Source organism: Coffea arabica, chromosome 1e (genome assembly GCF_036785885.1).
Source record: "Coffea arabica cultivar ET-39 chromosome 1e, Coffea Arabica ET-39 HiFi, whole genome shotgun sequence".
NCBI lineage: Eukaryota > Viridiplantae > Streptophyta > Magnoliopsida > Gentianales > Rubiaceae > Coffea > Coffea arabica.
Window position 1 is genome coordinate 54,488,713 of NC_092311.1, and position 14,910 is coordinate 54,503,622.

At 36.8% G+C, this 14,910-nt stretch overlaps 1 protein-coding gene and 1 non-coding gene across 2 annotated transcripts; both read right to left on the bottom strand.

The window, feature by feature from the left end:
* Positions 1-1,200: 1,200 nt before the first annotated feature.
* Positions 1,201-1,291, bottom strand: LOC113719394 (small nucleolar RNA R41). The gene has a single exon (XR_003454878.1). It is a non-coding gene; the product is annotated as a small nucleolar RNA R41 (small nucleolar RNA).
* Positions 1,292-2,880: 1,589 nt separating this feature from the next.
* On the bottom strand, positions 2,881-6,160 carry LOC113717746 (zinc finger protein GAI-ASSOCIATED FACTOR 1-like). The gene is made up of 3 exons (XM_027242549.2): positions 5,715-6,160; positions 4,494-4,890; positions 2,881-4,303 (listed from the first exon to the last, which is right to left on the bottom strand). Exons 1-3 carry the CDS (start codon positions 5,902-5,904, stop codon positions 3,148-3,150), a joined length of 1,743 nt encoding a protein of 580 aa, XP_027098350.1. The 5' UTR covers positions 5,905-6,160; the 3' UTR covers positions 2,881-3,147.
* Positions 6,161-14,910: the final 8,750 nt, after the last annotated feature.

The following is a 14,910-nucleotide window of genomic DNA, read 5'->3' on the forward strand; positions in this document are numbered from 1 at the left end:
TCCAATCCTCACAAACTAGACACTTCATGACCAACCTTATCACTTAACGCAAACCCACCTTATCACTTAAGGTCATCTCTTCTTCTAAACATGGACCCACTCTTCTTCAACATCCAAACTACATTTTGGACTCCTACCAACCCATAGCACACCTAGTCCAACACTTACCAAACTCCTTGGCACCTCGATCCACCATCAAGAAGAGAATTTTTTACCGGTCCAACTCCGAGAAGAATTCACTTGTCCATGAGTAGCCTAATCTCATAACTTGAAACTCTGATACTAATTTGTTAGGGAATAGAGAATCCACCTAAAAGTCCAATATGTAATTCAGAAACTCAACTGCGAGTCAATGTCCAGTCTAAGTCTGAAAACATAGGAGGGAAGAATTCTTGTCATTGTTGCGTTCCACTCGCACATATGTTTACCACCTCTAGTAAACTTGGCATTACTTTTGGGGAGGTGGCACTTATTTTGGATGCACGAAATTTGTAGGCTTGCATTACTAGCTCATTTAAGTTTGCTATCGTTTCATTCCTCTTTTTTTCCTTTTAAACTCCACGATGCAGGGTTAGTATTAATCTTTACCTTTTCCTTTTGATAATGATTTGCTAACGCACGGTTTAATTTATAAACCAAGCCCTGCAAGGGCAGAAACCACGCTTCTCCAGAACAAACTTTTAAGCAAAAATTGGATGGCCAACAAGCCCTCCGCTCCCAAGGCTAGGCAGAAGGCCCATTGCAACGACCAATTGTAAGAATCGGTGGGGGAATAACAAATCAACATCCTGGGAAATCTTTTTTTTTTTATTTATTATTAGTAAAAAAAAATCAAGCCGCTCAATAACAATCCTGGAATGTTTCTTTTTTCTGAAGACTAGTGGTGTTAGTTTAGAAAAATGTTGCTTAACCTAAAAATCATAAAACCTTCATCCTTTGTAGAATTCTTAGAACCCGAGAACTTCAGATAAACAGACACAATCGTGCAGGCAATGACAAATAGGCTGAACCATTGATCAGATAATTGTAGCCTGGAAGCATTTTTTTTAATCGACATTGACCATTCCGACTTAGTAATCCTCACCTCAATGGTTCAACAAACAAATTCCTATCAAAACCTCCCTAAATAGTAAAGGGAAAAAAATTACAGCTAACCAATAGACACATCGATATGCGTATCATACAGAGAGAGAGAGAGATTCAAAGGCTCAGAAGGATCCATTGGTTTGTTTAATCATACGGGAAATTTTTCCCTCAGAAAATAGGTAGTTCTCAACATCATAGCCTTCATTCAGAATTACAAAAAAAAAAAAAAAAAAAGAAAAAAAGAAAAAGGAATAAGCACAGGCACAGTACGTAGACAGTAATCTACCTTAAAATCGATAAACCAGCGGCGTCCGGATAGAGACCCTGACAAGGGAATGGAAGTTTCAAAGACTGAGGAGCTACCGAATAATACTCCATTTATAAGACGCCTGGCAACTAGGGTTAGGGTTTCTGTTAAGACTTTCACGAAGCTCTGAGTGTTTTCGTGATTGCAGGGGCTCAGGCCCATGAGTCATGGGTCTTGACAGTCCTATGGCATACCATTCTATTGGTTAACCCGCAAAAGGTAACTCAACTTGGGCTTTGCGGAGGCTTAACATGTGGGGAACTGAAAGTTTGCGCGATTGGGCTTAGCCCATCCATTGGACATTTGGACCTCATTGACAGCGGGGGAAATGTTTTGCACAAATCATTTCCTTTCCCTCAAAGTTTATACTTATTATGCACTGTTAATTATTTCAGCTAATTATAGATTCTTAATCTTTCATTTGCTTTTATATCTGAATTATAGATTTTTTTAATAGACAGAAAGCTAAAGTTTATAATCGACCAGAAAAAAAAAAGAAGAGTTTTTGCTGATTCTCGTTATATTATATACTTATCAAATTTTGCAAAATCTAAACTTAATTCTGGTAAAGTATAATTTTCAATTCAATCCGTTTCACCCGAAATTAGTCTTCAAACCAAGAACATATTATGATGATGCCTCCGACAGGCAACCCAAGTGAACTGAAAATATGGACCTTTGACTTGGCAATGATGACACGCATACCCAATTAATTAGTTCAACAATCAGTAACACAGAAAACCAAGTGGGCGCCACTGGCCATTTGGTCCGGTGGTCATCACCATTAAAGGTGATGCTGGAGGTCAGAGGTTCAATCCCTGCCTCCTATAAATTTGTCACAATTTGTGGCGGTTTTAATTGACCTTCATCGATGAAATCTGTACTCACATCGAACCCCATCCCCTTCTCCTTAGACTAGGCTAGATTAGGTTATAGAACATCTATCGTTTCGACAAAAAAAAAAAAAAGAAAACCAAGTGAGCCATTAATGCAACGTGGAGTTTAATTATTGGTCACATTTCAGCAGCTTGCCGAACTGGTAAGCATTTAACCCTTCAAGTTTATAGCCTGCAGAAGAATAGACAGATTACTGCTTTGTTTGTCTGTGTCAAAACCATGCACGCTTTTGGTTTTTTTCCTCAACTTTCATATGAGTTTTCCCATTTTGCTATCCTGCTACTTATTTTGTGTGCGTTTAGTCTCCATTTCATTCCTAGGGTACGTACTAAATAGTAGTGCTTTTTTTTTTTCTCTCTTTCTTTATTTTATTTAAAGAGGGTCAACAGCAGTGATTTCCACTCATTTTTCTTGACAACAGTAACTGAGTGCTTATTTAGTTGCAATTGGTATGTTTTTAGGAGGGTGGGGAGGGGTTGTGATGGGGAAAGTACACTTCCTTTATAGCCACGGCAGACTAATGATTGGAGAAGTCATTGCAATCAAAATTTCGAAGTGATGGGAAAACAAAAAGGTCGTCTTACTGTTACTGTAGAGAAATTGAATCGTTGAATTAATTTCTAAATGGGCTTTATTTCAAGCATTACAGCTGTGGCGTAGGGACATGCATGCAGGAAACTCACAGTCATACCAGTCATGTCTTCCTCTAGTGAGTAATTTTTTTTTTTTTTTGGTTGACGTATATGAATTTGAATTTTGCACTGTCAAACTTTTTTGTAATTAGCTATCTAGGTTGACCCTCGTCTTGCACTTTGCACCATATACGTACCTCTTCTCTTCTGGATCATTAGCATTTCTCAAACATCCCATAATGGCTTTTCAACGTGAGCGGGTTCCCCATGGCCGTGGGATAGTTGCTGGTGAAAAGGGTCCATCACTTGCATCCGATGTTGGCTCATTGCCTCCAACTGGTCCAGCCTCTGTTGCTGCTCATGTACATTTGGAGGCCGGGATACTCCAATCCCCAAGAAATCCACTGTCGTCACATCGTTCCCGTTTCCCCCCCGCATTCTGGTTGGCCCGGCAGCTGGACTCCTGCTCATCGAACCTCTACTCTGCATGAGGCCTGCAGGACTATCGCTATCGTCTCCACCGCCGCGGCGATCCATTCCCTTTATGAATCCCAGGTTTTGATCGCTTCCCAGTAGAATTCCGCTGTACATTCCCAAGTCGTTCATAGCTGAGGTCCCAGCAGCCGCAGCATCTCCAGAGTGATCAAACAACTGATGATGATGATGATTGGTTTCTTGTGATGGGCCCTTGTGCAAGAGGTGCGGGTTAAACCCTCCTGCATTGTGAAGCCCTGCTAACCCTGATTGGTCTGGTTGATGATTTGTGAAGTTCTCGTACGAAGCGTTATTGCTGTTGTTAATATTATGCTGCTGCATCGAAGAGTATGCTGATGATTTGGGCCCAGCAATTTGATCGGGACCGGCCATGCTGCTGACGAAGCTCTTCTGCATCATGGGAGAATTAATGGTGTTACTGGCGGTTGCCCCCATTTGGGCTGCTTTTTGCAACAATGCGGTTGCCGACATGTGGGGCGATCCGGAAAGTTGGCTTCCGTTTTTGCCTTCTTGAAGGTAGTTGAAGCTTGAAGGCGTATTCGAACTGAGCTGAAGGCCGGAGCATGACGAGGATATGCCCTTTGGACTGCCGAAAAGAGTTCCTGAACTGCTCGAAAACATGCCACCCACCATGTTCGTGGGCTTGAACGGCATGGGCACGAGGTCCTGAGGGAGTGACTTTAGTGGGTTTTTGGGGTCAAAATTGTTGAATTCGGACAGCCCCATGGATGTGTTAGCGTTGGGGTTCATGGGCATTGACGACATGAAGTCGGGCATTTGGCCTTGCATGTTTGGTCCCATGCTGTTCATCAAGCCTTGATTCACCTTGTTGTTCTCTTCTGCCAGCGCATCGCAGAAAGCCCTGTGAGTGATGAAGCTGTCTCTCCTGCACCAAATACGTTTCTAGTGAACATTTGTCCTATCTTAGACCGGCTTTACCCATGTAAATTGTTTCAACACAAAAATTCAACCCAACCCTATGCTAATGTACTGGAATCATATACTAATTAAGACGCAGGCACTTGTATTTTCAAGGGCACGTATTAAAAAAAAAATAAGACTGTGAAAATTATCACCTTGAGAAGATGGTTCCACAGTCACATTTGTATTCCCTGGTGCCGCAAGTTTTTTGATGAGCCTTCCAGTCAGATTGCACTGCATATTTCTTTGAGCACTTATCACATTTCCATTTTTTCTCGCCGTGTTTCCGGCTATAATGCTTCTTGATCCCTGTAAGATCCCCTAATGCACGAGCAGGGTTGTGGTGGACGCAGGTTGGCTCGGGACATATATAGACACGCTTCCGCACCTCAGTTGTGGTTCTTTGCTTAAGCTTCCAAGGAAGGTTATGACCTCTTCGATGCAATTGGAGGTTCTGGTCCCTCTGGAATCCCTTGTTGCAAATTTCACATACAAATCTGTTAGTCGCCATGAGCGTCGTTGGTGAGAGAGCAACGACCTCTGCAGTTGGATCTACAGGACAGAAAAAGATCAAAGTCACAAACCAAGGCCAGTCTAATTCTAATGAATGTTCTGGGGGGCCGGAATGCTTGATCTTCAGTGCTAGGAAATGTACATTAATTAACGTTTCAGTAAATCCATCAGTGTCGAAGAGACTACAGAATAGATTCATCAAATCCAAAAAGTGCGCACTGTATTGATGGCCCCTTAGCCATATAAAACAGTTAAATAGCTGAAAGAAAAGAAAGGTGCAATCATGCACAGTGTCAATCAATTATTGTCATCTCCAAGCAATTATTTGATCTGATATTTCGAACAATATTGATAAATTTTCTTTCTGCCATTTTCCATTTTTCTTTCTTCGAATGACTAGAATTGATTTCCGTAGAGCACTCTCCAAAGATTTAGAAACTCCAGCGCAATTAGATATTATGCATTGAATTTTGGATTGAATAAACTGATTAAAAAGAAAAATCGATTATCTTTCCTCCATTTTTCACAGATTAAGACGTCCTAAATTTCTCACATCTTCTTTTGTAGCAAGTACATTATGGATCAATATCCCTCCCGATGTATCATACTGGAATATTAAGGCAGGACTGCACTAGTCTTTCAGCTAATTTGTTTACAATCTGAATATTTGCTATGAGAAGAAAATATGTTTTGACTAAGGTTTGAGCTATTTTAAAGAAATTTTGATGCTTGTATGCTCGAGTGCTCAACTGGACTTTTAGCACATGTCTAACTGATTCTTGCTAGATGGCAGTAGCCTCATCGAGCAAGAGACAAAAGCAACAAAACTCAGGTAAAGGGCTGCTGAAATAAATGATCATCACCTGGAGTTCCTGGTAAATTCCTCTTCTTCTTGGCTCCAGGTTGCTGCTGCTGTTGGGAGCTAGAACCATTGGTATTAGTTGCAGCGAAATTGGAGCCATGGGACTGACTCTGCAGCTGTTGTGGCTGCTTATCGGCTTGATGTTCTTCTCCTGAAGAGAAACTTCCCTCATCACCTGAAAGATTTGACATCAGATAAAGGCTGTTAAGGAAGTTATAGTAGTGGTGATAGATAAAGTTTGGTTTGTCTGTCTTTTCTTTGTTTAAAGGCTTGTACTGTTTCTTTCTCTCTGTGCTAACGTTGGCCTTGGTGTAATCTAAACTGGGGCTTGTTTTTTGGTGAACTTAAAATCAGGAATTTGTTCTCAGCGGAGGAAGACAAAAACCAGGTAACTCTCCTCTATTTCTGGTGAAGAGTGAACTCTTGCTGGCATATGAACAACATACAAACTCGGTTTTCTTTGGCTTATACTAATATATATATCTATATATATAGTACTGACAACTGATAAGAGAAGGGAGAATGACAGGTAAAGGCCCGTAACTTTAATAGTAGGAAAAACAAAATTATAAAAGTCCTAAGGCCTCCAGTCTAGACTTTAGACTCTTGACTTGAAACCCCAACCCAAAAAAAAAAAAAAAAAACCTGCTCCACCTAGTGAATTTAATTAATGATAGGGAAAATCCAGGATTAAAATTCTCTCTGTTACTTTTCTGTCCATTTATTTATACATGTTTTTCTATATATACAACTACATTTTTTTCACAATAATCTGGTTGTGTCAATGATTTTATTTCCACGAGTAGATCAATCGTATTCAAAAATCGAGTTCATTTATGAATGTTTTGTCATTCAATTTGTACAATTGATAGTGCATTGTGGATCAAAATTATAATGAAAGTTATCAAGTTTGATCCAAAGGTAAAATTTAATCACTTTAATTTCAATTTTTGTATATACTTTTAAAAACTAGAGAAATATAATATGGATGATTTTTTATTTTCAAAAATAATTTTATAATGGTGCTTGTTAAGGTGTGATGGAGAGAAAATCGTCTCCAATTAATAGAATGGAGCCTCACCGGAAAATCCATGATCTTCTGGCTCAATAAGAATATGTTCTGTACCTATAATTCAATGGTTCAATAGTCTTGGGGAATAACCCAAATACTCTTTTGCACATGAAAAAAAAAATTAAGGACGAAATTAAAACACGAAACTATTCCAACGCACATAACTTAATCTATTCTTGTCCAACTCATGCCTTAATTCTTGTTAAACTTCAAGTTGCTGACTTTTCTCGGTATTTTTGATGTAAATTCATAAGATTAGTTACACCACAAATATATTCTTTTTAATAATTTTCTTATTTCACATAGACACGTATAGTATCTCAAAAAAACCCTGTTACATTTTTCTTAAACATATTTTTTCAGTCACCTTTCTACCTCACATACATCACATTATTATAGTATATTTTTCTACAAAAATTCTGAAAAAAAAAAAGCAATCCAAACGGGCAGATTGCACAAAATCAAACTCTTTTAGAGTATGTGTAGGTTAAATTTTCTAGTCTTAGAGAGATCGAGCTCATTGAGAACTTTCAACTTTCAAGCAGTTTAACTGACATACAGTTTTAAGGTAAGCGAAGAACATAAATGGTTGAAAAGGAATGGCGTAGCGTGTAGAGCAGGAATTTTGAAAGTAAATTACGATACCTTTGATGCATCCCTGCTGTCAAATAAATTAAATATCAACATTTGATGTGCACTGACGGGCCAGCAGGACGTTGACATCCCAAATAATGTCAAGCAAGAAAAATGCATATTATCATTATCCACAGACAGGCGCCGGTGTAGTACAGTCGCGTATACTGTATGGTACAGGGAATAAAAATATAGCAGAAGCCAGCAGAGAACGTGGGTTCTTCATGGGTCCTCTTAAATTGCTTTCGGGCGTTCTTTCGGTAAACTCTTGTGTTTGTTTTAATTGAGTACGTGTGTGTGTGTTATTTTCAGTTGCTGAAAAAAACAGCAGGAGAGAAAACCACCAGCCTTTGACCTGGTCGCCACTAACGAAGCATTAAAGTTTGGTAGAGTGGGAGGGAGGCAAGTTGGCATATTAAGTGGTTTTGCTTAAAAAATTCATAGGTGCGTGATGCATTATTCTGATTCGGTGGTGGTTCAGTTCCCTTCAAGTTACCCTTGGACCCCTTCAGATTCGTCCCCTCCCTTTAGCGTAGAATAGAATAGGTTTATTGTTTCCGTTAAACAAAAAAGAGCGGGGGACATTTTTTTTTTTTTTTTTTCAATTTCTTTGCACTTGAGCAGTTTCTTTGCAAGAAATACCACCGTTTCTTACTCTGTTTATTACCCACAATTTGCGTCTTGGTGATACTTGGCAACAACAAAACAATTCATTTTGTGATTTTTTCTTTCCGTGGTCCAAATGTCTGACGTTTAATACTTCTGCTTCTGGAATTCAAGCATTCTCCACCAGGTCCGAGGGGAATTAAATGAGTTGTACTTGGCCTAGCACCATTCATTAATGGGCGTTGTCTGGATGTTTGGGCGTCCATGTTCTTGTATGAGTGGTCGCGAAAAGCAAATGCAAAGGTACCAAACAATCCCATTAATATTTTTAACCCTTAAAACTGAAGTGTCCTAATGCAATCCAAACGATCGAACTCTCCAAACTAATAATTCGTAGTGCAGAATTGTTTCTTTCAATGAATGACACGATACAAAATTGTTTGCGGCATGGAAAGCTAGAGCTTCTTTTCAACTCATCACTGAGTTGCTGGTAAGAACAGTCATCCGCGCCCAGCCAAAAATTGATGAGCACATTTTGAGAAAGAAAAACAAGAAGCTTTTGCGGTTCTGAGCATTTCTTAAAAATCAATGGCGCAACTCTGCTATATTTGTTGTCATTGATGAGGCAAAATTTTGGATTATGGCCGCAATTTCAGTCCTACGTTACGTGATAACGGGCAACCGATGGGAGATGATTAATGTTCATTCTTTTTCTTTTCAGTGAGGAGACAAAATTGAACTTTATACTAGGATTGCAAATGAATCGAGATATTTTGAGTTTGAGTTCGAGTTTCATAAAATTAGTTGGAGGATCGGCACGATTAGTCCAAAGTTCGACTCAATACAACTCGTCTGCACTTCTACTTTATACCACGTATTTTGAGAAAACTTTTTCAGATTGACGCGTCCATGATCCTAAAAATTTTTCACTCCGCTTCTGAGGAGCCCAATTTTTATTAATGACACAAACACACACACATGCACACATTCCAGTATTTGTTTCATTTATATATATAGGAATAGATTGGAATCATGATCGGCTATATATCTTCAATGGGCAGAAAGAAAGATCACAAAATTACAAAGAACCAGTCCGGCTAAATCTCAATAAACAACAAGAAGACAGGAGTGGGAATATCAAACCGTATGTATGTTGCCCTCTAAATTTCTAGTCAAAAAGAATTTTTCTTTCTGAAGCCACAGACCAAAATTTAAAGATTTTTAAAGCAGTGAGCAGTCTTTAAGATGCTGCATCAGTTAGCTAGCTGTGAGAAGAAACAGAAAGCTGCACCTGGGTTTTATCGATGGATTTCGATGTGTTTAATGCAACAAAGTTGATAAACAAAGCCCAGCATCCATCCGTGTAATGACAGGCAGACGAGAACACGATGCTCTTTTCAGCCAAAATAACAGAGGATGGGACAAGCAATTGGATGATGAGGACGGACCTCAGCTCTCACTTTTTCTTGATTTTCTGCAGCTCTATCTAACAAGTCAGTCCATTTGCTAATAAATAAATAATAATGTGGACGTGACCCATGGCATCCCCTTGGATGACATGAAACCAACAAAAAACGGACGGCCACCCCCACCCCTCGTTTTTCAACACTTTTGTATCGTGCCTTCGTGAAAATGATATTCGATTTAGGAAAAAAAATTTTAAATACTGATCTAAGGACCCCTCGTTTTTCAACATTTTTATATCGTGCCTTCGTGAAAATGATATTCGATTTAGGAAAAAAAATTAAAATACTGATCTAATCCCCTTTCCCTCAAGATATATATGTTTCCAATTAGTAGTATACTATGAATAAAAATAATAATAGATTTTTGTTCAGCGACAGGAGCATGCTCTAGGTATCAACTTAGCTGTTTGGATTAGCTGTTTTTTGTGGTGTTTTTAAAAATTTTTATTGTAGCAGAGTTTTTAGATTATATTTTGGGATATTTTCAAAAAATATTTTGGGATATTTAAGAGTAGAAGAGTTTCTAGAATATATTTTGAGATATTTTTTAAAATTTTAAAAAAATTTAAACTAATTTTTAGAGTACTTTTTAAAAATTTTTATTGTATTTGAAAAACTAGTTTTTGAAAAACACTCCCATCCAAACTACCGGTTTAAACATCCCCTCAATTAGCTTGCGTAAGCCGAGAGACTTCATTGCCACCATGCCACTTTTTGGAGGCCGTTTAGGCTTGTATTAAGTGTGCGTTTGATAAAATTGAAAATTGAAAATATTAAATTATTATACTAAATCTAATACATTTGAGTCTATATCATATTCAATGATAAGTGAACAGTTTATTACTTAATTTAGAGAGCAAGTTTTTTTCTAAAAAATTCAGTGCCACTTAATTAATTCAAATGTTCAGTTTTTAGTTATCAAACGGTCTGAATATGTTAAGATTTGAATCCATTAACTTTAATTACTGAATTGGATTATCAAATAGGATTTAAATATGTTATCTAATTAAATGGCCCAAGAAAAAGATTAATCATTTGGGGGCAAAAGAGTCACCCAAAAAAAAATTTCCAAGAAACGAAAGTGAAATGTTGGACTGTTAGTTATGTCAGAACGTTGACATAATTAACTGGACCAATCGCACTTTCTTTTTAGTTGTACAACTCTAATATTGAATTTTGATACAAACAAAAATTCTGCCACTTAATTTTAGGAGTTGTTAGAAACTTGTAAAAGACAGTGGGAAATGTTGAGGTACTACGAGCACCTAATAATAATAATATTAGCCTTTAAACAAGCGAAAAAAAAATAAAAATTTCTTTAAAAAGTTTTGGCTTTTTGGCCAAGTGAAGGACGAATGCAAGAAAACCGGGGGACGGAGGACAGGTAAGGTGTGACGGGGCGTTCCGCTTTGCAGCTTTGCTATAATTTTGGTCTTCTTCAGACAAGTTGTCGACTGCTTTTTGACTCGAGAAAAAAGTATGGGTTATAGCACAAAAAGTTGACGCGAATTGACGAGAAAAAATAGCTCTTGCATCGAACTTCAAAGCATTAATCATTGTGACTATCATCACCATTCGCCACCGCCCTTGAAGATAGTGGGTACCCCTTACATCGAAGGCAAAAGTTTGTATTCTTGTAAATGTGATCATGATGTAATGCTGATCGCTGAGGAATTTTGTGAGACCAAAGAGTCACAAAATTGGAGGCCGTTTTTTTTTTTATTTTTAGGTTATTTTGACAACAGAAGTGATATAAATTGAGGATGACAAAAGGAAATTTTTTTTAAAAAAAAATTAACGACATAGGGGTATCCGGGCTTTCGTCCCGACTAATCCTCCTACGATTCGGGAGAGGGCGCCCCAACCCACTTCGAGCACAGTAATCACGGGACTCGAACACTGGTCAATATTTTAAAGAAGGACTACATGACCGACAGAACTACCCCCGCGGGGGCGACACAAGGAATTTTCTTGGTAGACTATTAATCTGAATACATCATCATTTTATGGCTATTTTGTTTAATCTTTTACTCAATCAGAGGACTTTAAGAAGGTTTAAAAGAAATGACAGAGAGCATTCTGATAAGGGCTTAGTTGAAGGGCTTGAAGAAGCTCTTTCCTTTCAAAGATAAGGTTGAACTGTGACCGTCTTGTGTGACACCAACTAATTTTTGTCAACTTATTAACAGCAGCAGCTGATGTAACATGCCGAGAGGGAACCCCAAAACATGAGTTTGTGTTAATCTTCTCAACCTTTTCTTTTTTATAAATTTTTTCTAATAAGGGAGGATGCAATTTAAGAAGCGACGAGGGAAACAGAGAATTAGAATCCATAACTTCTGATTATTAAAGTCTTCACTTTATTCACTAGATCAAGAAGATCTACTCGTGCAACCTTCTCAACTTGAAAAGTACAATCAATAGAAATATTATTGTCTGATCATTTGAGCAGCTTTTATCTTTAATGCTGAAGTACAATGTGAGAATTAGCAAAAACAACACTTTCAAGGAGATAGAGGAAAACTACTTTCCAAAAAAAGAGGAAGAAGTTGAAACAAAATAATAGGCGATATCACCAAACATTCCTCCAGTCCTTGATAACGTGTAATTCGTAGAGCTCATAAGAAAGCATTTTAGTTCATAGAGTTTTTGGTCAAAATACTTATTAACTCCTTTAATCATATTATCTAGGCGCATAATTGTATGATAATGTGTACTTTTGAATTTTTAAAACATATTTATCTATTCATTTGACTCAACATTTACAATAAATTGTTAGAGCTGATTTTTTATTTTTTGAAACACAATAAATGTTCTAAAACCATCAATTTTGAGCTCGCGCTAAAAGCTTATTAATGGCTAAAAATTCTGCTCGTATGAGATGAAAATTCACCAAGCACTTTTAAAGTATTTTTAAAAGAAATAAAAATAAAACACCGCAACGCCAAACAGGCTCTTGATCAGAAGATTAGGGGCGCGATCAATTTGCAATCTAGGCCGCCACTGTGATTTCCTCGCTTTGTGAGCATGGGCCTGAGCGGGTCGAGCTCATCGTGAGGCATTGCAGGGGGCAGAGTTAACCTGGCCATTGGAAGATGACATTTTTGTAAAATCATATTATCTCTGCTGGGCCCATGAAAAGGGCCTTCCTGAAACACCGAGATGAGCGGCCCATCTGACAATCTATCTGAATACTATCAGGACCGGAGGGAATTTCATGATTCTTTTTCCTTCCCCCGGCCAAGCCCCGCTAAAATTCTGCAATCAAAACTCCTGAAATCGAATTATAAGAGAAGGACATTTAACTGCGACTCTTTTCATAAGGGATTCATTCGGCAGGAATCGTTTTTGTATCAATTCTACTAAGTTGTTGGATTGCGTTTGCAATCCCAGTCGGGTTTATACTAGCATATTATTCCGTAAAACTTGAAATGTCAAATTCGGATTTTCCTGTTAAATTATATCATGCTGCATTATCAAATAGTTAAATCCGAGAGCCCATGCTTATACTGGCTATTTGAGTCCATGGACTTACCTGATAAAGAACTTGACTTTTTTGTCTCAAAATCTTGGATAGAGTGATCAAAAATCTTACGAATATGGCTAGAAATTCTTTAAAACTAACATTTTAACCCGTGCTAAGTACAGATTTATATTTCAAATCAAAATAATATTATACATATTTATATATTGTGGTGCAGAATTATATATATATATTTATATATATAAAGATTTTAAAGAAGTGTATGTTTAACATGTTGAAAAAAATTTAATGTATAATGATTTACGTGATAGAGGAATTGTTAACGCATTTAACGAGAGGGTTAGGTAAGGTGGTAAGGTGAGAAGAATTTAAAAAAAAATAATTTATCAATATCCGACAAAAAATATTATATTATGCCTATATATCCAAACTTATAATATAAGAAAATAAATTATAAACAATTTATTTTCTTCAATTTTTAGAAAAAAATTCTTTCTCCTATCTTATGCCCCTAAAATTGTTGACTGCATTTAGATTAGTATTTTTCATAAACTTTAACGTAGATTTTAAAAATAAATCTCTATAATATGTTGTTTTAGAGTTCTTAAAATTATTAAAAATCAACATCCTTTCCCTCATCTCTTATCCGCCAGCTAGTCATTAGCTACCTCCTACGACTTTCATAACTCATATCATGGTTAGAGGTGTCAATGAGTCGAATTCGGGTTGAAATTGAAAATTTCGGATCCAAACCCGTTTTTATGTAGTAGACTTGGACCCGACCCGTATACCTGACGACTTTTGACCTTAGAGTCCTGGAACCGGATCCAATGGGTCCGGGTCTAAAAGGTCCAAATTTAAATATTCCAAAATTAAATCCAAAATCAATTACAAATCCAATCTCCAAATTTAAACAAATCAAATTACAAAGCTAAATCACAAATACCTCGCAATAGTCAATCCAAAACTAATCACAAATCAATCTACAAAGTCATTACTCAATTGTTAATTTGGTAAAAGAATGTATTTAGAAATATTTATATTTTATAATTATTAATATATTGTTCAAATCTGGGTCGAATACGAATCGGAATCCTATATTCTGCAATCGACTTGTTTTTTTGTTAGATTAAACGGGTCCGGATCCGGGTCCGGGTATTGAATTTATTTTCAACCCAAACTCGGAAACATTTTTAGGATCCGGGTCGGGTTTGGAACTCTCTCTATTATTTTTTGTCATTTTTGTCATATTCCTACAATCATCCCTTTTCTTCTTCCCCCTTTTCTCCTTCTGTAACCGACATTTCTTCTTCAACTTTTTCCGCCACTCTTCAACTCCTCACCATTTCCTTCTTCCCCCTCCCCCAACCTCTAGATTCATATTCCTGTTGCCCAATATATTTAACTTGACCTACTATAATGAAAATATGAAACTAAAAATTGATTACAATGGTTGTAGTTATTAGCATCTAAAAATGGAAAAGAAAAATTGATAATATCTATAATACCTTCAAGTGCTACAATCAATATATATATAACATAGTAATTACATATTTACATATGAAGACAACAATAAGAATACATAAAATAATTAATGATATCCAAAGTTATCCTTAGTGTTTGGGTTTTGCACTCTTATCCAAATCTAATCACAGTCAACTTTGGGTCAGATAGATACAAATTAAGTAGTATTTTAGGGTCGAATGTTCTATATCTTTCTCTTAAACTGTAATGTTACTTTTGTTTTTAAATTTTTGTTAGAATTGGTGTTGTTATTATCATTTTTTTTATCAAAAATGAATATTTCAAACAAAAATTTCTACGTTAAAAGACTAGTAGCACTTTGTTTTTTTATTTAGTGATTTCATAATTTAGATTTCATGAATGGTACAATTCTTGATTTTTTAAAACCACGACTAATGAATATTATTTCCTT

Excerpts from the sequence above, each read along its gene's own strand:
- LOC113717746 (XM_027242549.2), bottom strand. The coding sequence starts at position 5,904 with ATGTCAAATCTTTCAGGTGATGAGGGAAGTTTCTCTTCAGGAGAAGAA. Across the intron at positions 4,891-5,714 it reads GAATTTACCAGGAACTCCAG|ATCCAACTGCAGAGGTCGTT; the intron begins GTGATGATCATT and ends TCTGTCCTGTAG. Across the intron at positions 4,304-4,493 it reads TGTGGAACCATCTTCTCAAG|GAGAGACAGCTTCATCACTC; the intron begins GTGATAATTTTC and ends TATTTGGTGCAG.